The 23,755-nt window shown below is 44.9% G+C and overlaps 1 protein-coding gene across 1 annotated transcript; it reads left to right on the top strand.

The window, feature by feature from the left end:
* Positions 1-7,965: 7,965 nt before the first annotated feature.
* Positions 7,966-23,295, top strand: LOC138758605 (ubiquitin-conjugating enzyme E2 R2-like). The gene is made up of 5 exons (XM_069927811.1): positions 7,966-8,404; positions 13,424-13,510; positions 17,065-17,162; positions 17,304-17,438; positions 22,664-23,295. The coding sequence occupies exons 1-5, from the start codon at positions 8,228-8,230 to the stop codon at positions 22,878-22,880; spliced, it is 714 nt and encodes a 237-aa protein (XP_069783912.1). The 5' UTR covers positions 7,966-8,227; the 3' UTR covers positions 22,881-23,295.
* The last annotated feature ends 460 nt before the right edge of the window (positions 23,296-23,755 follow it).

Genomic DNA, 23,755 nt, shown 5'->3' with positions numbered 1-23,755 from the left:
TTCGCTATAACTTCAGTTCCCAAGATCGTATTATATGGCGAGCTCTCCACTGGCCACCGTGACAGAGGTGCACCAAAGAAAAGGTACAAGGACTGCCTAAAGAAATCTCTTGGTGCCTGCCACATTGACCACCGCCAGTGGGCTGATAACGCCTCAAACCGTGCATCTTGGCGCCTCACAGTTTGGCGGGCAGCAGCCTCCTTTGAAGAAGACCGCAGAGCCCACCTCACTGACAAAAGGCAAAGGAGGAAAAACCCAACACCCAACCCCAACCAACCAATTTTCCCTTGCAACCGCTGCAATCGTGTCTGCCTGTCCCGCATCGGACTGGTCAGCCACAAACGAGCCTGCAGCTGACGTGGACTTTTTACCCCCTCCATAAATCTTCGTCCGCGAAGCCAAGCCAAAGAGAGTATAACTTCAGTGCACACCTTGTTTATCTGATTAAAGCTTTAAATTGAGGATCGCTTGGTTATATCTTGTTTTGTATCACTGTTGTATATGCGATTAGTGTTTGCAAGATTAAACAAATTGTATTTGTATTTGTTGTTTCCACTGTTTTCTGACCCTGAGGATGATGTAAACCTGCTCCTGAAGGCAACATCTCTGCTGGGTATGGCCTGTGTTAGCGAGTATGGATAGGATGTTTTACCTAAATAGTGTAGCACCACTTTCTTTTCTATGCCTCGCAGAACTATCCTTGGTGGTCCAGCAAGTGACCTGCCTTGGTGTTACTGGGTGTTCTTGGTGAAATACAGCAGTGCTACTGGACTTTCACTGTAGGTTGCTGGAACCCCAGCACCCACTGAGAGTTCTAGAGGGAAGGATAAAGGATAGAAAGCTCAGCGTTGCCATCATAGGGCACATGCCGAGAGTTCTCACAGTGAATCAACTCGCATATGTCAGCCTGTCAATAAAAAAACCTTGGTATCAAAGTAATAATTTTGGAAAAGGCTATTGAGTCCCTTGAGTCAGTTCTACCATTCTATTAAAGGTCTAACTCAATTATCCACCACATCTCTAAGTATCTTTGGTTATCAAATGTTTGTCAATCAACAATGAGGAGTTGACCTTTCATCAATTATCATTTATGGAATAGAGTTTCAAAGTTCTACTGTTGTCCTATGTGAATCAGTTTAATCCTGAAAGGCTTTTTTTTGTAATTGACTAAATGCCTTGTTCCCCAAGAAGGGGAAGTAGTTTGATTAGTTTAATATCATGAAAACTTTGATTCTAAATCCATGGAAGAAAAACCTTGTTTATAGAATCTCTCATTTTCACACTTGGGGCCCAGCAATCAGTCTGGTAAATCTGCTTTGTTGCCCCTCCTATTGAGTCAGAGACTTCAAAAGCTTTTCCCCTTCCAGAGTAAATCAATTTAAGGCAGATGTTTTTATTCAGGATGAATTCCAAAGGTGGGTGAAAGTAAATAAGCTTGCAAGAGGAGTCCTGAAGACAGAGAACTGAGTGAGTCAACTTGGTTTTGAGCCACCCCAGGTTATCCACAGAGGGAGCTTGGAACTGACGTCAATTTTTAAATTCAAAATTCCTTTTATATATTCAACCTAGATATACTGGGCTCCAGTGACTTGCATTTTGAAGTTTCTCGAAGCCGGTCAAAAAATTGATGGAATTCCAGATCTTGCAATCAATGCTGACCCAAGTGAGTTTGGAGTTGACTTACTTCTGTCTGTCCAGCACATCATTTAGCCACTGTTTTAGAAACTCCTTTCCTCGCCTTCCTGGTTTCCTGCGGATGTTGTCCCCCCATAACCGGTGGGTTCTGCGGTGCTGTGCCCTGTGTTCTGATCTGCGTCTAACCCGGGGTGTGCGAGGGATGTCCCTGAAATGTAGCCTGGTGATGTCAGCCATTCCCGGCTGGAATGATTGGTTGTGACGTTCCACTTTCTTCTTAATCTCTCCTCCCCAGGATGCCCTGCGCGTTGGGGCGGGCAGCGGAACCTTGGTAGATTCCATTTCTTCATCCGAGGATAATTGGAAGGAGGATTCCATTTCGTACTTGTAGAAACTATCTTCCTCTTCCAATCCTAGGCCGAATGAGGCCAGAATCCAGTCCCCAGCCCAGCCCCACCAAGCCAAGAATAGATGGGCAATAAATATCCTCCAGTCTGGGAACAGCAATGTTATCAATTCCCACAAAGCCATTCTATGTCTTCATCACCCATGCAGCCGATGCACTTGGGTCCATTGCACCACATTTAAAAATGAAAGAAAATATACTGAAATGACCAAATGTGGAGGTCTGCTTTAGTCATAATGTTGGTGTGATGTCGTACAAGGTTAAATTATTGTGGGGGAGGGCAGCATAAACTGGCGTCTTCATTGAAAACCTTGAGTCAATTTATGAAATGTGGTAAACAAAATGTCTGGGTATTCATTGGATATGACAACAGTAACGTGAAGACACGGTCTCCCCCCACTTACCCAAATGCAATAGAATATCCTGTGGTCCCTGAGGTGGGTTATAAACAAAAAGCAGAGTCTATGTGCGAAAGCAGGCAACAAACTCATTCACGGATAAATTCCAATCTTTACCTTATTTCCATGCATCTGTTCTATTCTGAACTACTGGATTTAATTCCAGCCTATAACTTGCTTCCAGATATCTATTATTCCATAAATAAAGTAGCTCAATTACTCTAGAGTCTGTCCTGTAATTTTGTTCACTTTATCATCATCTGTAGGCTTGAGGATGATTTACTTTCACTCTTTATCCAAGGGTTCTTAGGTTAATGTGGAACCGACAGACTGTGACAATTAGAGCAGAAGGTCCTTGATGTATTGGTTAAATTGGTGGGCAGTTTGGAGGGTGGTTTGCTGCTGAAGATCCAACTGCGCTGAGTAGGTCACGTCTCCAGAATGGAGGACCATCGCCTTCCCAAGATCGTGTTATATGGCGAGCTCTCCACTGGCCACCGTGACAGAGGTGCACCAAAGAAGAGGTACAAGGACTGCCTAAAGAAATCTCTTGGTGCCTGCCACATTGACCACCGTCAGTAGGCTGATATCGCCTCAAACCGTGCATCTTGGCGCCTCACAGTTCGGCGGGCAGCAACCTCCTTTGAAGAAGACCGCAGAGCCCACCTCACTGACAAAAGACAAAGGATGAAAAACCCAACCCCAACCCACCAATTTTCCCCTGCAACCGCTGCAACAGTGTCTACCTGTCCCACATCGGACTTGTCAGCCACAAACGAGCCTGCAGCTGACGTGGACATTTACCCCCTCCATAAATCTTCGTCCGCGAAGCCAAGCCAAAGAGAGAAAGAGAAAGAGTTCTGTGTTTGCTCCCACTGAAGATACTCCAGCTTTTCCTGAATATGCCTTCTCCCATGAATGTTTTGGTAGAGGCTTCAAGAATATCCTTGAATTCTCTGGTAATTTCTTGCCAAAGCAGAATCATTTCCAGTAGACTTGCATCAGGCATGCTAGTGATTTGGTCTAACCAGTGGAACTAAATATAATTTGGGATGCAGCTCTTGAAATGTTGCCCGGGAGGGAATGCTAATGCTGGTTCTATTATTCTGCCAGTCGATATGAAGGACTATGTTGGGACAAGGACCATAGTACTTCTTCATTGCCTGTTATGGGTAGTCTTTGTCTCAGCAACTAATATGAGGGCGGAGATCACTGCTGCACAGTAGACCATGAGCATTATTCAAGGTTTGAACCTTTGGATCTTCAAGTCAACCCGATGAAACAGCGTTCTTCAGTTCTTGGTGTAAATCACACAGACACTCAACCAGACATAAAATACAATACATTATTCAGGACAAGTGTTCATCTTCTATACAAATAAATATTGTTTTATTATGAATATGAGATTCTTGGATGGTTAGTGTGAACAGTTCATTTGGTTGTTCAGTATAATCTCTGCCGGTGGGAAAAAGCTATTCCTCAGCCTGGTGGTGCTGGCTCTGATACTCCTGTATCGACAGGAGCAGCTGAAAGATGCTGTGTGTGTGGTGGAAGGGATCCCCAATGATTTTGTGCTTCCTCTTGAGACAATGATCACATCGATGGTGGGTGGTGGGGGGAGACTCCAGTGATCCTCTCTGTTGTCTTATGGTCCTGTGGATTGACCGCCAATCTATTTCTCTGCAGCATCCATACCTCATTGTGATGCAGCCAGGCAGGACACTCTTGATAGAGCTCCTTCAGAAGGTGGCTGGTAGCCTTGCCCGCTTCAGTCTTCTCAGGAAGTGCAGTCATTGCTGTCCCTTCCTGACAAAGGGAGGAGATGATGAATGTCCATGGTAGGTTAAATGAACTCCAACTCTTTCCAACACTTTTGTTTAGATGCCCAAAGGCAGAGCTTGTCTTTTAATCACTATCTGACTTTACTGGGAGGTATCTCATGGGATATGAGACATAGTCCCTGTATTCCATTGTTACTTTGTGGTCTTCTGTTCTTGGGGTGGCCAGCTGAATTGATAGGAGTTGTGTAGTACACATTTTGATAGATATCCGATATTTTACAGATGGTCGGCATCAGGCCAATTCTCTCAGAGCTTCAGTGAAGAAGCCCAAGATCAGTTTATTTGCACTTGCATCTTCATCAGCCAGTCCTTGATCAATGATAATGAGTTTTGTCATAGACCTTGTACAATAAACATAGGGATCAAAATTATTGCTCGCTGGAACCAAACATGTACTTGTTTTAAAAAAAAAAGTAAATTTAACTTTAAAAATGCATTAAACAGAAATAAATATTCACAGTAATCCTGGTGCAAAAAAGTGGTGCAACCGTGTAGATTGTCTTTTTTGTGGTGTCTGAGCAGTCTATGATTAGTGGAATAAAGGAAGATTCAAGATTTTAATAGCTGTTGGGGGTAAAAAATATTCTTGAACCTAGAGGTGCTGGTTTTCAAGATTCTGAATCTTCTGCCTGAAGGTAGCAGCGAGAAGAGGTTGTGTCCAGGGTGATGGGGGAACTTTATGATGTTGGCTGCCTTCTTAAGGCAGCATCTCACATGTATGTCTGCAGTGGATGGGAGGTCAGAGCCTGTTGTGGAGCTGGCTATGTTTTACACCTTCTGCAGCCCTCTGTGTTCCTTGGGCAGTCGGATTTCCCAAACCAGGCTGTGATGCAATTAGTCATTATACTTTCTGCAGTATACCTGTAGAAGTTTGATACAGTATCTGACAACATGCCAAATCCCCTCAAACTAGAGGCATTGGTGTGCCTTCTTAAAACTATTGCTTCAATATGATGGCTCCAAGAAAGGTCTTCTGAAATATGGACTTCCAGGAACTTGAAGGTTCACACTTTTTCCACCCATGTCCCAACAATGATCTCCATCCTGTAGCCTGACTCATTATTTCTAGGTATTCAGCCCACAATGGCAATGTCATAAGTGAATTGCCAGATTGAGTTGGAGTTGAATTTGGGTGTGCAGTCATGGGTGTACTGGGAATGGAGTGGGGGACTTGGCACGTAACCTTGGGTTGTGTCAGCACGGAGGAGGTGATATTAAACCATAGAACATTACAGTATAGAAACAGGTCCCTTCAGGTCTGTGCTGATCCACACTGATGAAGTCAAGGATCCAGTTACAAAGGGACAGACAGAGTTCCATATCTTGCAGCTTGATCATAGGTTTTGCTGGTTTGATGGTGTTGATCACTGTGATCAATGATTTACAGCCTGATGTAGGTGCTTTTGTGGTTCAGGTGATCTAATGCAGGGTAAGAGGACCAGCAAGATGGCATCTGCCGTTGAACTGTAGTGATGATAGGCAAATTGAAGTTGGTCCAGGTTCTTCCTGAGATTGCAGTTCATTCATTCCATAACCCACCTCTCACAGCACTTCATCAGGGTAGATGTCAGTGCCACTGGCCAATGGTCATCAGGACACGTTACCTTTCTATTCTTGGCCAACGAAATGACCTTTTGAAGCAGGTAGAGACCCTCGGATCATTGTAGCAAGAGGTTGAAAATGTCCATAAAACCTCCAGCTAGTTGGTTTGCTTGGGATTTTAAGGATCCGGCTGAGTACACTGTGTGGGCTGGATGCTTTCCTAAGATTATATTGGAGTAACCTTGACTTTAATAGAAATTTAATAATTGCTGATTGACTGGTTTTCAATTTGCCCTGTAATTTAGCTCCACTCTTGTAGGAAGCTTGTTGAAGTTGAATGCTAGTAGTATTGAAGTGCCAAAGCTTGGGGAAAGTGTGATGATAATTTAGTGTTTGTGACACCAGTTTCCACGAAATTGGGTCAGATATGGACTTACTGGTTAAATTTGTACCTATCAGACATAGTATGGGGACTGATTTCTGATGGCAGTCTGATTTGAGAAGTACATTTCACTGATCCTACATATTCTCATCCATGTCCACAGATTCAGCTGGTCATCCTCACACTGGGATATTTCGTGTGGTCATTAACCTACCAACCTGCATGGTTTAAATTTGGGATGCGGGCGACAACCTGTGCAGAAAGAATGTGCAAACTGCATACAGTCAGCACCTGAGGTCAAAATTGAATCTGGGTCTCTGGCACTGCGAGGCAGTTGCTCTAATGTATTGGACTCCACTTATTATCAGAACTTCCTTTACCAACTCCTAAGTATGTTTTAATATAATCTCTCCTCCTTTAATCTACTGACAGGTATTGTTACTCTTTGGCTAGCTCACGATTAATTTCCACCTTGAAACGAATTCGTGGGTATCTATTATTTTAGATTCACAACCAGTGAACCTTTTGATGAGCTAAAAAATTTGTAACTTCTGTGTATTTATTATTTTATATACGAATTTCTCAAAAACTTCAATTCCACCCTGTAATTCATTACCAAAATGCCTATTATTTTTCATATATATTCTTTCTTTGGCTTGGCTTCGCGGACGAAGATTTATGGAGGGGGTAAAAAGTCCACGTCAGCTGCAGGCTCGTTTGTGGCTGACAAGTCCGATGCGGGACAGGCAGACAAGATTGCAGCGGTTGCAGGGGAAAATTGGTGGGTTGGGGTTGGGTGTTGGGTTTTTCCTCCTTTGCCTTTTGTCAGTGAGGTAGGCTCTGCGGTCTTCTTCAAAGGAGGTTGCTGCCCGCCAAACTGTGAGGCGCCAAGATGCACGGTTTGAGGCGATATCAGCCCACTGGCGGTGGTCAATGTGGCAGGCACCAAGAGATTTCTTTAGGCAGTCCTTGTACCTTTTCTTTGGTGCACCTCTGTCACGGTGGCCAGTGGAGAGCTCGCCATATAACACGATCTTGGGAAGGCGATGGTCCTCCATTCTGGAGACGTGACCCATCCAGCGCAGTCATATATATATATTATACACACACAAATATATATTATACACACACAAATAAATAAATTATAGAATCTGAACAAAAAAAATCTACAACTATAGAACAAAAACAGAAGATATTGGAAATACTCAGCGGATCGTTCAACATCTGTGTAAACGGAAACAGTTAACATCCAGACCCAATACGTTTGGTGCTTCCCCCCCCCCCCCCCCCCACTCTGTTCTGTAAAAGTTTAGCAGGACTAAATAGGGAACAGTACGGAAGTACAAGTAATTGCATGGTTCTTTCAAAGAACCGACAGTCAAATGGATTGGGTCAATTCCTCCAGTTCTGATCGGTCACTCTGCTTCTTTGTCCAATTATACTGCATAACCGGAATATTTTCAATCTTCATTTTTATTTCCACCACTCGCAAAATATCCTTTTCGTTTAGCAATAAACTCCATATCCCAGGATAAACCACGCGCTTCGGAATAGTTACTTGAGACCCTGATGCTGATTGGTTGCCAACGCGGCCCCCGCCATTTGATTCGCTAGGGAACAAATGACAGTGTTGTTGCCCACCCTTCGATTGGACGAGTGGCCTTTCTGATTTGATACAGTTATTATTCTGCTCACTGATTGGCTCCGCGCGGTGCTAGTCTGTGATTGGACACATTATGATTTGCTACTTCGTCCCGATTGGTCGCTGCAGGTCACGGGGCATTGTACCCAGGCAGCGGCCTCAGCGCGACTCCACAGTGGGGGCTGAAAGGGGCCTCATCTGCGGCCTGCAGCCATTTGACGTCCGGGGTGAAGGGCCTGACCCGCGGCCTCGCAGTGACTCTGTAGCGGCTCACACACCGACGCTCCCTGTTCCCGGCCTCGAGGCCTGCCTCTAAGTGGCCGCGGCTTTGCGCTCCCCCCACCCCTCCCCGGCGGCGCCGGGCCCCGGCCCCGGGTGGTCATGGCTCATCAGCAGACCAGCAGCTCCCAGAAGGCGCTGATGTTGGAGCTGAAGAGCCTGCAGGAGGAGCCGGTCGAAGGTTTCCGCATTACCCTGGTCGACGAGTCTGACCTGTACAACTGGGAGGTGGCAATCTTCGGGCCGCCCAACACGCACTATGAGGGTGGCTACTTCAAGGTAAGGCCACGGGGGCAACGGTGGGCACTAAACAACCCAGGGACCCGGTGCTTGGGTGGGGATAGATCTCAGATTTATTGACAGAGTACATACAACCCTGAGTTTCTTGTATCTTTTTATCGACTGCATCTTTATCTCTTTTATCTTGTGCATCCGGTGCTCCCTTTCGGGTCTCTTCTGGCCGCAGGCTGGGAGATCGCTTCGCTGAGCACCTCTGTCTGCATCAGTGATAGGGATCTCCCAGTGTCCAACAATTTCAATTCTGTGCCCCACTCATATCTGTCCATAACCTCGTGTACTATCACACCAAGACCACCCTTAAATTGGAGGAACAACACCTGATTTTCCGTCTGGGCACTCTCCAGATAGATTGACTTCTCCCGTTTCTCCTAACCTACTCTCCATTCTCCCTCCCTTCCCATGGCTCTCTGCCCCTTCCCTCTCCATTCACAGCCATCCCTCCTCCCCCTGCTTGCTGGTGCCCGCCCTCCCTCCCCTATCCACCTATTACCTGCTGCCTTTGGGACCTTGTTCCTCACCATACTCCTCCTCCCTACCGTTTTGTTCAGTTGCCTGACAACGTTTTTCCATATCTTGATGAAGGGCTCAAGCCCGAATCATTGATTATGTATCCTTATCTTTGCTTTATAAAGGACACTGTTTCTGTTGAGTATGTCCAGCTTTGTGTTTGTACTTCAACCACAGTGTCTGGAGACTTGTACGTTTTATTCCTGAGATTCTTTATCCTGTGGGTGAGGCAGAATTGCCATTTATTAGTAATACAAATAAAATGTACACAACATACAAACAAATAAAGGAAGATAAACTAACTGCAAAACAGAGGAAATAAAATGTGAAAGGAAGAATTCTTAAATGAGTCCCTGATTGAGTTTGTCATTGAGGAGTCTGATGGTGGAGGGGTAGCAGCTATTCCTGAACTGGTAGTCCGAGTCTTGTGGCGGCAATATCTCTTTGCTGATGGTAGCAGTAACAACAGAGCTTGGGTGGCGGGTGGTGTGGATCCTTGATGATGGCTTTGACCCAGTTAATAAGGGGCGATGGAGTGGGTTTGGGGACGTGTCCAGGGAGTTTAGGGTGAGATTGGGTCGAAGTGCTGTCCCTGGAAGGAAATCAAGAGTGTCCCCTCTTCCTTTTGGAGGTTGGGTATCACTGGGAGGTTCTGCTTGAATAGTTCCCCTCGATTCTCTTTTACTTTAGGGTTTGGGAGCACTTGGGAATTGCTAACTAGTGGCCGGTAGGAAACAGTGAGAAGCTCGAGGGGTCAGCAGGTTAATTTGCAAATCATTCAGAATTTATTATGAGCAAGTTACAGAATTTGGTGTTATGCGGCAGCATCACAGTGTAAACATTCATATTACCACTTTTACCACAACAAATTAAAAACAAACAAAATGGCGCATGAAAAGTGAGGCAGAGTCTTCGGTTCATTGATTATTCAGGAATCTGATGGCAGTGGGGAAGAAGCCGTCCTTGTGCTGTTGAGTGCTTGTCTTTAGGCTCCTGTATCTTTTCCACGATGGTAGTAGAGTGAAGAGGGTATGACCTGGGTGATGAGGGTCTTTGAGGGTAGAGGCTGCTTTATTAAGACACCGCCACATGCAGATGTCCTTGAGTGAAGGCTGGTGCCTGTCACGTTGCAGGCCGAATTAACAACCCTCTGGAGTATTTTTCTTGTCTTGAGAGTTGGCAACCAGCCAGAATGCTTTCCATGGTACACCTTAGAAGGTTTTGAGAGTCTTTGGTGACATATTGAATCTCCTCAAGCACTTGACAAAGTATAGCCGCTGGCAAGCCTTCTTCATGATTGAATCTACGTGGAGGCTCCAGGACAGATCCTCAGAGATATTAATACCCAGGAATTTTACTTCCTCCTGAAGTGCAAATTATCTCCTTGGTTTTGCCGAGTTGAGCGCAAGATTGTTGGATGACTCAACAAGGTGATCTCTCTCCCTCCTGTCGGCTTCCTCATTGCTGCTTGTGATTCTGCCGACAACCGTGGGGTCATCTGCACATTTGTAGAGAGCACTGGAATCTTCCTGGCCACTTACTCCGATCTGCAGGGGTCCCTTGTAACTCCTTCCTGCATCTCCGCCCTTACCTCCATCCAGTGCCACAAACAGACATTGCAGATCAGGCAGAGCCTTCATGTGCACATCTTCCACTTGAATTTGATTTGTGAGCTTCCTGCAGCCAACTGTTTTAACTCTCTCAACTATTCCTGTAACAACATGTTAGTTATTGGCTTCATCCATCATTAGGGGGAGTCCAAATGTAAACTTGAGGAACAACACACATTCCGCCAGTACAGCCTAAAACCTCATGGCATGAGCATGTAAATAACTTGAGTTAACCCTCTTTTATATGATTCCACTGTTTTCATCTCTTTACCTAATCCTGTACTTAATTTCCCTGTCTCTTGTCTTCCACCCTTTTCCATTTCCCCCTCTACCAGTCTCCACACCTGATACCTTCTGTCCTATCTTCTCTGTTCCCCTCCCCTGCTTCTTTCCCCTGTGCCCCTTCCCTCTTGTTTCGATAGAGTTCAAGCCCCAAATCTGCCCATAGGGATCCTGTCTGACCTGTTGAGTTCCTCTAGCAATTCTTTGTATTTCCTTTTTTTCCTCTGGATACAGTTTAAAATCTTCTTCAATTCCCCATAAATATGAGAGAAAAGGTTTAACAATTATGTGTAGATCGTACGAAACCCGATGCATATACCCTTCAGTCACAGCATAAGCTGAAGCTTTGGCCCGGGGGAACAGCTCCCTGAAACTATCTTGGTTCACAGTGAGTTTGCTGTCAATCACCTGCTATCATTCCAGCTCGGTTAAGGTGTGGGTGCTGAGACCTTTGTATTAGCTGCAGGCTTCGGTGACTGACAATCAACAAGGTTGTAACCACTCTGAAATGAATCAGGTCTTGGGGATAATGGCAGGGTGACCATTTGCTGACATCCTAAAGCAGTTCTGTAATTTTGTATTTTTTCTGCTTGTCTTTTCTCATCTCTATAAATCTAGTCTTGAGTAACTGTTTCGGCAAGCTTGTACTTTGAAGAATGGCTTAGGCCTGAAATATCGACGGTGGAGACTGGCCGTGTTCTTCCAGCATTTCTGTGTTTTTTTTTACCAGCTTGAACCCTTGAGGAGTATTTTTTCAACCTCATTTACTCAAGACATTGTCTTTGACTTTGAAGTGCCTTTGGTCATCCAATCTTATTTTCATTGAATATCTTGGTGTCAGTTTCTGACACACTTCATTACTTCTTGCTGAGCAGCATTAGTAAATTGAACTTTGTAACCTGTCGTGTATTCTTTTGGAATAAGTTTATTTCAAAGATATCTCTGTGATTAAATAAAGTTTTTAAAAAAAAAAAGATATCTCTGTGCTTGCATCAAGGGTGGGGTTTGGGGCTATGGGCCATTGTTTGACCCTGATTTTCACATCTGTGAGCAGAGGAGGAATTGATTTACAACTAATGTGTTAAGCAGCCACACTGTCCATATTCTGATCCACTTGGAGCTACCATCCTCTTTAAGACTGGTAAAGCCAAGTTTTGGTTCTGGAAACGATCGCTTGCTTTGGACAGTGTTTTCAAGCCAATCTTCATCCCATTTATTGCCTTGTCGATTTCAAGTGAAGCCTAACCCATTTGGGGCTGGGAGTGGGGGGCTGGAATTGACCTTATTTGGTTACATCATCTGAATGGAGGTGAACATGGGATGATGTTTAGTAGCATTGGAAGCCATTCTGGTGGGGTCCACTTTAATGCTGATTGATTATCTCCTGAGCCATATTTACTCAAAAAGGATCGAGCATCAATTCAAGTGCATTGTCATAGCTAGCTGAATATTTCCCACTAACTGAATTGTCGTTCTCATAACCCAAGCAGGATTATTGAAGGATCTTTGCTGGTGGTGTCGGGTAACTCTGAACAATTAAATATGGAATGCACTACTGGTAATTACACATCTTCTGAGCTGCAGGCTCACATGCATAGCTAGTGAGGAATACTTGCAGTGTTCTAATTAGCCCCTTTCACACCGCCAAGTACTTGTGGGTTGAACTCGGTAATTTGGCAGGTCTGTTGCTGGTAATTGTGCCATGAGATGGAGGTGCAAAAGAAAGACCAGTGTGTCCCTGGTTACCGTCATCCTATGGATTGAAACCCTAATCTGTTTTACCTGGAGGTGGAGGGATTAAGTGAATATTTTAAAAGTTGGGATTGTAAATTGCCCCTCTTGATTCCCTCACATTACAGTGCCTTGCACACCCTGGGTTCATACTATTTGGGTTCAGTTCACTGGCATGCCAAAGTTCACATTTATTGTCAGTATATACATGACATCACATACAACCCTGAGATTCCTTTTTCTGCGGTTGTGGCAGAATTACCACTTATTGGTGACGCAAAAAAAAAAACTGGACCTGAAGTACGCATGTAGACAAATTGTGCAATACAGGGAGGGGTAAAAAAATAGTGCACAAATAAAAGTCCTTAAATGAGTCCCTGATTGAGTTTATTGTTGATGGTGGAGGTGTAGCAGGTTTTGAGTTTATTGTCAAGGAGTCTGATGGTGGAGGGGTAGCAGGTGTTCCTGAACCTTGTGACACCTATACCTCTATCCTGATGGCAGCAGCGCGAACAGAGCATCTGCTGGGTGGTGTGGATCCTTGATGATTGCTGCTGCTCTCCAATGGCATTCTTCAACACTCACACAAGGTTGGTTGGATCACTGCAGACTGTCTTAATACATTTCAATCTGATAGCCTGCTCCTGATGGATTCTGGTACGGTGCAACCTTCAGTACTGTCCATACAATAGTGATAGATCTACCATATTGAGGGGTGAGGTCGAGCATTCTGCAGCTCGTGCATGAATCTTGGCAGCCAATGTGACCCAAGGATATTTTGAGGCTGGTCAAACTAAGTGACTTGGTTCAGGGTTGAATCTGGGGCTTCTGCTCTCGGCCCTTTGACTTTTTGCTTCCTTCCTGCCAGGCTCAGCTGATGTTCCCCATGGATTATCCCTACTCTCCGCCATCATTCCGGTTCCTCACCAAGATGTGGCATCCGAATATCTATGAGGTAAGATTTGAGGGGGGGGGGGAAATGAATGCGTGCACACATCGAGGGTGGGGTATTGTTCTAGAAGCGTTGGGGGACAGTGTGGAGCAAGGGGACCTTGGCGTAGAGAACTTGAGGGCAGGACAGTCGATCAGGTACCACAGAAATTGGCCTTTTGGTTCTCTGTTTAGTTAGGTCAGTAATTTCCCTACACTTGGTCAGTTGCCTTTTAATGCCATTGCTTACTTTAGTACTTGCTAAATGTTGCGAGAGAATCTGCATCTCCCATTTCATCAGGGAGTATATTCCAGGTTCAAAGACTCCCTTTATTGTCAAGTAGAATGTAATGTACATGATGTGCTTCCAACTTTTGTCTGTCAGTCTGGGACCTTCAGCCTCTGAGCATTTTGCTGGTCCGCTGCCGTCGTCACTGTCCTGTGGGGGCGTCACCACTGCCTCCTTTTTTGAATATTTTGTTTTGAGAATTTTCAATGTCGTCAAGACAAAGAATAATCAAAAAGAAAAACATCAATATCGATAATATTAACAAAAAAATACAAACATCGACCTGCTTGTCGACATTGAAGAAGGGGAGAGAAAAATAATTAATGTGTGATTCAATTATTATAAAGAAAGAAAAATTACAATAATGTAACAAAAATGCAAATTCAATGGCCATGTTTTTTTGTTATTTTTTCAAAAGTTATATACATAGTGACATTTTAAATATACAATATATTAAACTTTTTCTCACAAAATACAAAACTGTCCCTCCCTCCCTCCACCCCTTCCATACATACAGATCCGTTCACCATCAGAGCTGACTTTCAAAGTCCATGTTGATCCAAAGATAATAGCGAGAAAGAAGAACAAAATAAGAGGAACACCCCCCCCCCACCCCCCCAAAAAAACAAGAAGAAAAAGAAAAGAGAAAGAATAGCAAAAAGCTTCACTTTGGATAAACCCTACTCCCATCAAGGGTCAAATAAACTGACTTATAACCGTTTACAGCACGGAAACAGGCCATGTCGGCCCTTCAAGTCCGTACCGGTTCACTTGAACAACTCCACTAGCTCCTCCGCAAACTCCTGAGGAAGTAGAGGCTTTCTTCGTGATGCCATTGGTGTTGACAGGTGTGCTGTTACGAATAGATATATATGCATGGGAGAATCTATAGACCTTCCCCAGCTTAATTACAGAACAGACAACATCCATATTACAGTGGAGTGGTTTCAAGAAAAATGTCCATATGACGAACTTCCCCAATATGAAGCTACATTAAAAAATGCAAGTTAGAAAATAAAATGGTTGCTACTTTTTACCACGCCTCGTTTTGCGTAGATCTTTGAGTAATTCCATGCTAATCACTTCACATTCTGGAACTACAGCAAGTCTGCGCCCATACACAATGCAAGTTTTTGTGCAGTTTTTTTCACAGTGATAGTACCAATAATTGCATCCAGGGGCGGGGAGAGACAGGAGTGGGGGGGCTGAGGGGGTGGGGGGGGAATCGTTAAAGATTTACCCTGATGTACCTTGGGTATGAATTCGATATTCTTGAAAATACATCCTACCTGTTTCTGAGTTTACCTATCTCGGCTGCACCATTTCATCAGATGCAAGGATCGACAATGAGATAGACAACAGACTCGCCAAGGCAAATAGCGCCTTTGGAAGACTACACAAAAGAGTCTGGAAAAACAACCAACTGAAAAACCTCACAAAGATAAGCGTATACAGAGCCGTTGTCATACCCACACTCCTGTTCGGCTCCGAATCATGGGTCCTCTACCGGCACCACCTACGGCTCCTAGAACGCTTCCACCAGCGTTGTCTCCGCTCCATCCTCAACATCCATTGGAGCGCTTACATCCCTAACGTCGAAGTACTCGAGATGGCAGAGGTCGACAGCATCGAGTCCACGCTGCTGAAGATCCAGCTGCGCTGGATGGGTCACGTCTCCAGAATGGAGGACCATCGCCTTCCCAAGATCGTGTTATATGGCGAGCTCTCCACTGGCCACCGTGACAGAGGTGCACCAAAGAAAAGGTACAAGGACTGCCTAAAGAAATCTCTTGGTGCCTGCCACATTGACCACCGCCAGTGGGCTGATAACGCCTCAAACCGTGCATCTTGGCGCCTCACAGTTTGGCGGGCAGCAACCTCCTTTGAAGAAGACCGCAGAGCCCACCTCACTGACAAAAGGCAAAGGAGGAAAAACCCAACACCCAACCCCAACCAACCAATTTTCCCCTGCAACCGCTGCAATCGTGTCTGCCTGTCCCGCATCGGACTTGTCAGCCACAAACGAGCCTGCAGCTGACGTGGACTTTTTACCCCCTCCATAAATCTTCGTCCGCGAAGCCAAGCAAAGAGGTGGTCTTCTTCAGGGGAACACAATGATGCATTTCTATATTCCAGTCGGCTAAACCTAGTTGGGAATCAGATTTCCAAGTAACTGCTATGCATTTCCTGGCCACTGCTAAAGCCAGCTTAACGAATTTTATTTTGACAGCCTCATTTTAGGTCTTGCGTCTTCTAAATTCCCCAATAAAAATAATTCAGGAGTCTGAGGGTATTGAATTCCAGTAAATTCTTTTCCAGGAGATTATCCAAATCTTCCCAGGAAGGCTTCACTTTAGGACATGACCAGGATGAATGCAAGAAAATACCTATTTCTTGACCGCATTGAAAACATTGGTCGGGCAAGCAAAATGGATCAAATTCTATACCCAAATCTGATTCCCACCTTTGTCTTGATTTATCAAGCCCCTTCTTTAGGGGTTCCTGCCTGAAGTAAAGAATACGTTTTGGCTTCTCGTTCTCAACAGGGGTTGTTCTCCCCGTTTTGGGTGCCCTGTAATGTTCCGTTGCTCCCTTGTAGGCTGCTGCCCCTCGCTGTTTGCTGTCAGGTTTCAACTGGCTGGGGGGAAAGCAATCCTCAAATCCTTTACCTCTTGCCTAAAAACAATGTTAAGGGAAAGAATTTTTCACTATCCATCTGAATTTTGTATTCCTTGTTCAGACAGCCTTTGTTGCTTTAAAGAAAGAAACTCTAGCCTACCCAACTCTGAGAGCTGAAATGCTCCATTTCCAGCAACATCCTGGTGAATCTTCCCCTCTTGCTATAATTGAACACAATATTCTGACTGTGACTTAACTAAGGGTTTATACAGTTGTACCATGATCTCCCTCTTTTAAGCTAACAAAAGTCAGTATCCTCTTTTCGACCTTAACCACGGTTTGTACCTGCATTGCTGGCCTTTGAGAATATTTTCACAGGTATGTCGGAGACTATATACTTTCGGTTTTGAGGTTGGGAGGATATGTTCCCAGGTCTGGGCAAAATCAGGGTTTTGTTGGGAGTGTGCTTTTTTTGTTCTGGAGTGCAACGTAGATGAGGCATGCTGAGGCTGAAACTGGCATGGTAGGAATCGGGCAATAGAAGTACTAGCTTCAATTAGAAAATTGGGTTTCACCGTCATGTGTAATGATCAGGGTGCAGGAAGACGGCCATTATGTTTTGGCTTCGGACAAACTATTTAAGGGGTCAATTTCACTCCTTTTTCCTGCAGAATGGGGATGTGTGCATTTCAATTCTGCATCCACCCGTCGATGACCCCCAGAGTGGAGAATTGCCCTCTGAGAGATGGAATCCCACACAGAATGTCAGGTACAGGCATCTGGGCAGCACAGGTGTTGGGGTTTTGTTTCCAGCCTGTGCTGTTTGTCTGTTCTTTTCTGAGTACTTGCATGCATTCAAGTGTAAGTGTCTCCGGCTGTCTGTAACTCTCTTCCTGGGTTTCCGATGCAGGACAATTCTCCTCAGTGTCATTTCCCTTCTGAATGAGCCAAACACCTTTTCTCCTGCTAATGTGGATGCTTCAGTGATGTTCCGAAAATGGCGAGACAGCAAAGGAAAGGATAGAGAATATTCAGAGATTATTAGGTGAGTGTGCTGTTACAAGTGTTAAGGAAAAAAGCGAGTGATTTCTGGAATCATTCAGAATTTCTTTTCACCATTATGCTGTCAGTTCTGTTCAAAAAAAAAAAGCATCTGGTGTGGAAACAAAGAAGTCTGCAGACCCAGTGATGGAAGTAAAAACACAACGCTGGAGAAACTCAGCCGGTCAAAGGGTGTACTTTATATTAGCAAAGATAAAGATACATAACCAACGTTTTTGGGCTTGAGGCCTTTGTCAAGGTGCAAGCAAAATGTAGGCAGGCATCTGAATAAAATGGGGGAGGAGGGGCACAGGCCCACAGGCAAGAGTTAATGTGAGGGGGGGTGATTGCTCTGTGAATGGAGAAGGGATCAACTGTCTGTGAGAGAACACTTGGGGAAGAGTAATTAAATGGTGTTTGTTGTCGTACATGAATACAATGTGCAGGTGCAACCTATCACCACTTGCCGCAACTTCCCAGGTGCATAAAACACCAACAATTTAAGTATCACCCAAGTTGTATAAAAGAAAAAAAGTAGATAAATATTCACAGTTGGCTCATGGTGCATTGTCAGTGGTGCAGACAGATCTTTTGCAGTCTTGAAGAGGTGTTGTGGTTAAGGCAGTTTGAGGAGGTTCAAGACCCTAATAGCTGTTGGGCAGTGGGGCGAGGGGGTACTGTTTTTTTTAAATTTTTTATTTTAGGGGGTACTGTTCTTGAAGCTAGAGGTGGCAGACCAAGCTTCTTTACATCTGACTGATAGTAACAATGAGAAGAGATTGTGGCCAGGGTTATGGCTGTCTTTTGTGAGGATGGCTGCTGCCTTGAGTCAGGTCCTTGCATGCATGTCTTCAGTGGTTGGTGAACATGGTTATGTCTGCTGTGCCTTCTGGGCATTTGAGATTTCAAATTGGGTAATGATACATTGTTTTGTGAAATTTTAACTTGTATTGTGGCGGGGGGGGGGGGGGGGGGAGGGGGTTAGGAGAAGACCAAGGAACAGTCTGGAGCAGACAATATCAACGCAGGACCTGTAGCCCCCATGAGAGAAACAGCACATTGAAGTAAAATCCCTGTTTTCTTTTCACCTCACATAATGGTAAGCGCAGTGCTGTTACAGCGCCAGTGATCGGGTTCGAATCCCTTGCTGTCTGTAAGGAGTTTGTATGCTTTCCCCATGTCTGCTGTGTGTTCTCCAGGGCTGTGGTTTCCTCCCAGTGTTCGAAACGCACAAGGGGGTTATAGGTCAACTGGATGTCACAGACACGTGGGCCTGTTGCCATGCTGTATGTCTAAATTTAAATTTAAAATGTTTTTTTTAGGTCGGGAAGAAGTACAGAAGAAATCAAAACTTGATCGCTTCACAGGGAAGGGGCCCCATAAACTTTGAGCAGAGCCCTGAGGGGGGGCCACAGCCAAAAAAAAAGTTGAGAATGGCTGGTCTAGTGTAAGATTTCTAAATTGGAAGAGGACTAACATGAGAGGGGACCTGGCCACAATATTATTGATAGATAGAAAAACATTAAACAAAATGAAGTATTGATGAACCAGAGCCCAGGACTCTTCTTGGATGATAAGAGGATGAATAATAAGGCAGAATAAGGTGTATGTCAGGTGAGAGAGCCAGAGTGAAATAATCCTGGGAAAGAAAATACAAGAATAAATAGTTCAGGAAAAACAAAACCCAATTTTTTTTGTTGAACACTTTTTGAATTGAATGTTGAAGTGTTGAGAGGGAGTGCCTAAAGATGCAGCGCAAGTATGCTTCTGAGTGCTTTGTGTCAGTGTTTACTAATGATGGACACTGGAGATGCTAAAGATAGGCTTCATTAGTCGGAGGATTAAGTTCAGGAGTCGGGAGGTCATGTGGCAACTCTATAAATCTCTGGTGAGACCACACTTATTGTGTTCAGCTCTGGTCACCTCATTATCGGAAGGATGTGGAAACTTTGGAGAGGGTGCAGAGGAGATTTACGAGGATGTTGCCTGAATTGGAAAATAAGTCTTAAGAGGCAGATGTAGCAGAGCTGGCACTCTTCTCTCTGGAAGAAAGAAGGATGAGAGGTGACTTAATAGGTTCTGAGAGGCATAGATAAGGTAAGCATTCAGCACCCTTTTCCCAGGGCAGGAGTAACAAACACCAGAGGACAACTGTACAAAGTGAAGGGAGGAAAGTTTAAAGGAGACTTTAGGGTAAGTTTTATTTTACACACCAATTTGTGGGTGCCTGGAATGCCTTGGGGTGGTGGTGGAGGTTGAAACATTAGGAGTATGCAAATTTGGGATGGGGGGGCTGGGGGGTCACAATTAGATCAATCATGATCTTGTCAAATGGTGGAGTAGGTGAGAGAACAGTGGTTCATAGTCAAAGTGGAAATTGTTGCTGACAGTTCAGTCAAACTGGTCCCCTTGGCACTGGCTGGCTTTGGACCCAAGATATTCCAATTAATACAAAAACCTGTTTTTGTTAGTTTTAACACATTGATATAATAAAGACAGAAGGTGGGAAACCCTGGTAAGATAAAGTTTTGGTGTATGGGAAGAGGGAGTACAGACTTTCTCATGCACCCTGCTTGTGCTTGAAGTGGGTGTTGGAAGCTTCCTGAAGTGGGTGTTGGATAGGTGTTGGAAGTGGGTGTTGGATGCATCCCAGTTTTCTGAAGGGAATGAAAACAGCAGAAGGGAGGATGACACTATGTGCAATGCACCAGAAGATTGCAAAATGGCACATGTAAGGCACAAGGACATTCCTAGTAATCCTAGGCGAGACAACTTGATACCATTGATCTATAGTATGTGTGGTAAGGGGGAGGGGTTGCGGTGGAACCTCGTATTCTTGCTGAGAGGCTTGAGTGTATTGATGAGAGCCAGGACTGGTTTGCAAATGGCAGGTTGTTTGACCCAACTGAACCTTTTAATGTAGTAACTTGGATGGATGATGTGGGAATGCTGTGGATATTTAGGAACATTTATTGGCTTATGGACATAGAACAATGGGTAATGGTGAATGAGTGTTGACATTCCTCAAACCTGGCAAAGAATAGGGTTCTTCAAGGGAGTGAGGTCATCTGCTTTTTTTTAAAAAAAAACATTTTTATTGCAGAAGATCAAATAACAGTTTCTTTTTTAAAAAATTACCAATACTAAATTTTAAAGTTCAGCAAACTGATGTCAATTGATTGCAACGGGATTTAAGCTGGCAGAATTGGCAGACAATTGCTAATGGAATTTAACCTCAAAATTGGTGCACAAAGTCTGGAGAAAAGTGTTCAAGATTTAAGATGTGGATTTATGTGTGTAGATCTTTGAAGATGAAATGTGACATCTTGGTTTTTGTACCTTGAGCAGCCATTCTCGACCTTTTATGATGCCCCCGCAGGACTCTGCTCACGTTTATGGGCTCCCTTCCCTGTGAAGCAGTCAAGTTTAGTTTTTTTTTCTGTACTTCTCTCCTACTGACTACATTAAAAAAAATTAAAATATTTTATGATTTCAGTCCATGCCTCCTTCTTCCCCACCCCACCATGTGCTGTGGCTCCTGTTGAGAATGGTTGCACAAAAGCAGATGTGCTATACAGGGGAAGAACTAGATGCACTGAGAAGTAATGACCTGGAACTCGCAGCTTACAGGGAAAGTAGGAGTGCACATTCATTTCAAAACTAAATTGGACTGGCAGTTGAGAAGAGGAAGTTTGCAGGCCTAAATGATAGAGATTGACTGGATTTCTCTGTGGAGTGCTGCCACGATTACTCAATATTCAAATGGTCTCTGTGGTTAATCACTCCAAAAAGAATTGTGTAGTTGATGAAACGGGATGGTGTGTGAGTTGATACCAAATGAGAGCACTGCCCTGATCTGTTGGTGTCTTATAAGAACACAGTAAATGTTGGAGAAACGTGGGCTCTCATGGTGCTCTTGCAAGGTAAATGTGTGTAACTGACGTGGTGAGAGAGGTGTGGGTGCTAGATTAGCATTTCTTGCGATCACAGGGATAGGCGTCAAGGGGGCGATTGGTGGGAAGGGAGGACAAGGGAGTCGTGGAGAAGAGATGTCTGGTGAAGGGATCACGTCAGTGGCGGAAAGGGCCACTGGGGAATTACTGCTGATAACAAAGTTTTGTGTTGCCTTGCGGTGGACTAAAGGAAATTTTGTGTAATATCACATTTTCTGTTTTATTACATGACAATAAAATCTTTAATTTTGAATCAAAAGTGAAGCAACACTTCACTTGTGAATCTGCAGGTGGCATCCAGCCCTGCATCCAGTGCTCCTTTTGTGGTCTCCTCTACATCAAAGTGACAGAACGCTGGCTGGAAGATCACTTCGTTAGGCACCTCAGCTCTCCCCGCTGTAATAGCGTGGATCTCCCAGTGGCCACCCATGTCAGTTCCCCATCCCATTCCCTTCCTGACATGTCTGTCCTTGGTCTCATGCACTGCTAGACTGAGACCACCAGCAAATTGGAGGAACAGCACCCTCTGGGCACCCTCCAACCTAATGGCATTAACATCGATTTCTCCAGTTACCATCAGCCCCCTACCCTTCCCCTATCCTGGTTTCTCCCCATAGCTCTTTGTGCCCTTCCCTTTCCCTCTGTCTCCTGTCCTCCAGCCCTGAATTCAGAGCCACTCCCTCCCCCAATCAATTATTTCCTCTCCTGTCCCCTATCCATCATCCATATCCAATTATTGCTTTTTGTCTGTTCTCTCTCTTACCCACACTCCCCTTGCTCTTCCTTCTCCCCCTCCCAGCCTTTTGCTCATACCTTGAAGGGCTTGGATCTGAACCATTGGTTAAATTATCTTTGCCTCCTAATGACGCTGTGAGACCTGCTGAGTTCCTCCAGCATTTCTCTTTATTGCAATCACAGCGTCTGAAGACTTGTTTCTCTCTTGTTGGTGTCTTGCGTTCACTCTGTGGGAGTCGCTGAGTGAGCAAGGTTGGCCGAAGCAGATTCCTTCTGAATTGGAGAATCTCGTAAGCAGGGAGAATGTTGAGCTTGCTGCCATTAAAAAATGGTTGAGGTAAAGACATGGGGACAAGAAAGCAGCAAAAAGGATATGGGGATGGGTTGTAATGGTGTGTGGAGGTCTTCTGTGGGACAGAGCATTGAGTTCGATGCCTTCCTGTGTTGCAAATCCTTGTTGACGTTTGAGCTGTAACGAGGCTTTCTTGATCTGTATTGTCTCTAAATGGGGAAATGGATTTTTTTTAACTGTCTTCCTCAGAAAACAGGTCTTGGCCACCAAGGCAGAAGCAGACAAGGACGGTGTGAAGGTACCGACCACCCTGGCAGAGTACTGCGTCAAGACGAAAGCTCCGCCACATGACAACAGCTTGGACTTGCTGTACGATGATCTATATGATGACGACATGGATGACGAAGAAGATGGGGATGGAGATTTCTTCGACGATGATGACGACTCAGGAAATGAGGAATCGTGACCAATGCCGGGAGGGGGGGGCAACCGGCCGACCCCTGACCTTGACCCTCTTCCCACCTTCCCTCCCACCCCCCCCCCCTCCAACCCTCCTCCCAGGGTCAGTGGCTGCTCTGGCTCTGGGACTGAAACTGACCCTGATACCCCACTGCTGCGACGCTCGCCCAACCCTCCCCCAGTTAATGTATCTGGGCCCTGAGTCGCATCAATGCTGCTCTTCCAGAAACACTTTTCCTGCTGTGAGCCTGTGGCCGTGAGGGGGATGTGTGTGGGGGAGGGTACTTGTATTCTTGTCCTTGTTTCTGAAGCTGTGTCATTGTTTTTTTTTCCAAAAGTCTGATGGTGAAACATTTATGGGGTGGTATGGCATTGCTCCATGTAATATGCTGATAAAGATTTGTCTCTGGTGATACTTTCTAGCTAATAGCCAAGCCCTTTCTTACCCATCATTTTTTGGGGTAATGGGGACAAGGTGGAAATAGCACCATTGGAATGTAGATCTTAGCTCCATTAACCTGGTTGCCCAACCTTGCCACACATAACATTGCTTATGAAACTATTGAGCAGAGATTCCAACTGGATGGCTTGGTGGTCATCTCCCTGAGGAGTGAACAGGGTACAGGAAACTGTGAGGCTATATTTCTACCCTTGCCACCCGGTCTGTTTCCCCCCACCCCCCGAATATTCTGTTGGAATATTCATCATTCAGAGATGAACCTGAGAGAATTGCTCGTTCTGCCATCTGCCTTCTGGTCCCTTTTTCCCCCTGCCCTCCCCACTCGGGTCCACTGCTCTGGACAGCTGATTTGAAAGTTCGGGTTAATGGCAGTCTGCATATCGGTGCAATCCCCACTTCACTGGTTGCTGGAGTGGGATGCC

The sequence above is a fragment of the Narcine bancroftii genome, chromosome 3 (assembly GCF_036971445.1).
Source record: "Narcine bancroftii isolate sNarBan1 chromosome 3, sNarBan1.hap1, whole genome shotgun sequence".
Classification (NCBI taxonomy): Eukaryota; Metazoa; Chordata; class Chondrichthyes; order Torpediniformes; family Narcinidae; genus Narcine; species Narcine bancroftii.
The sequence above is the reverse complement of the archived record's forward strand: the minus strand, read 5'-3'. Positions and strand labels throughout refer to the sequence as shown.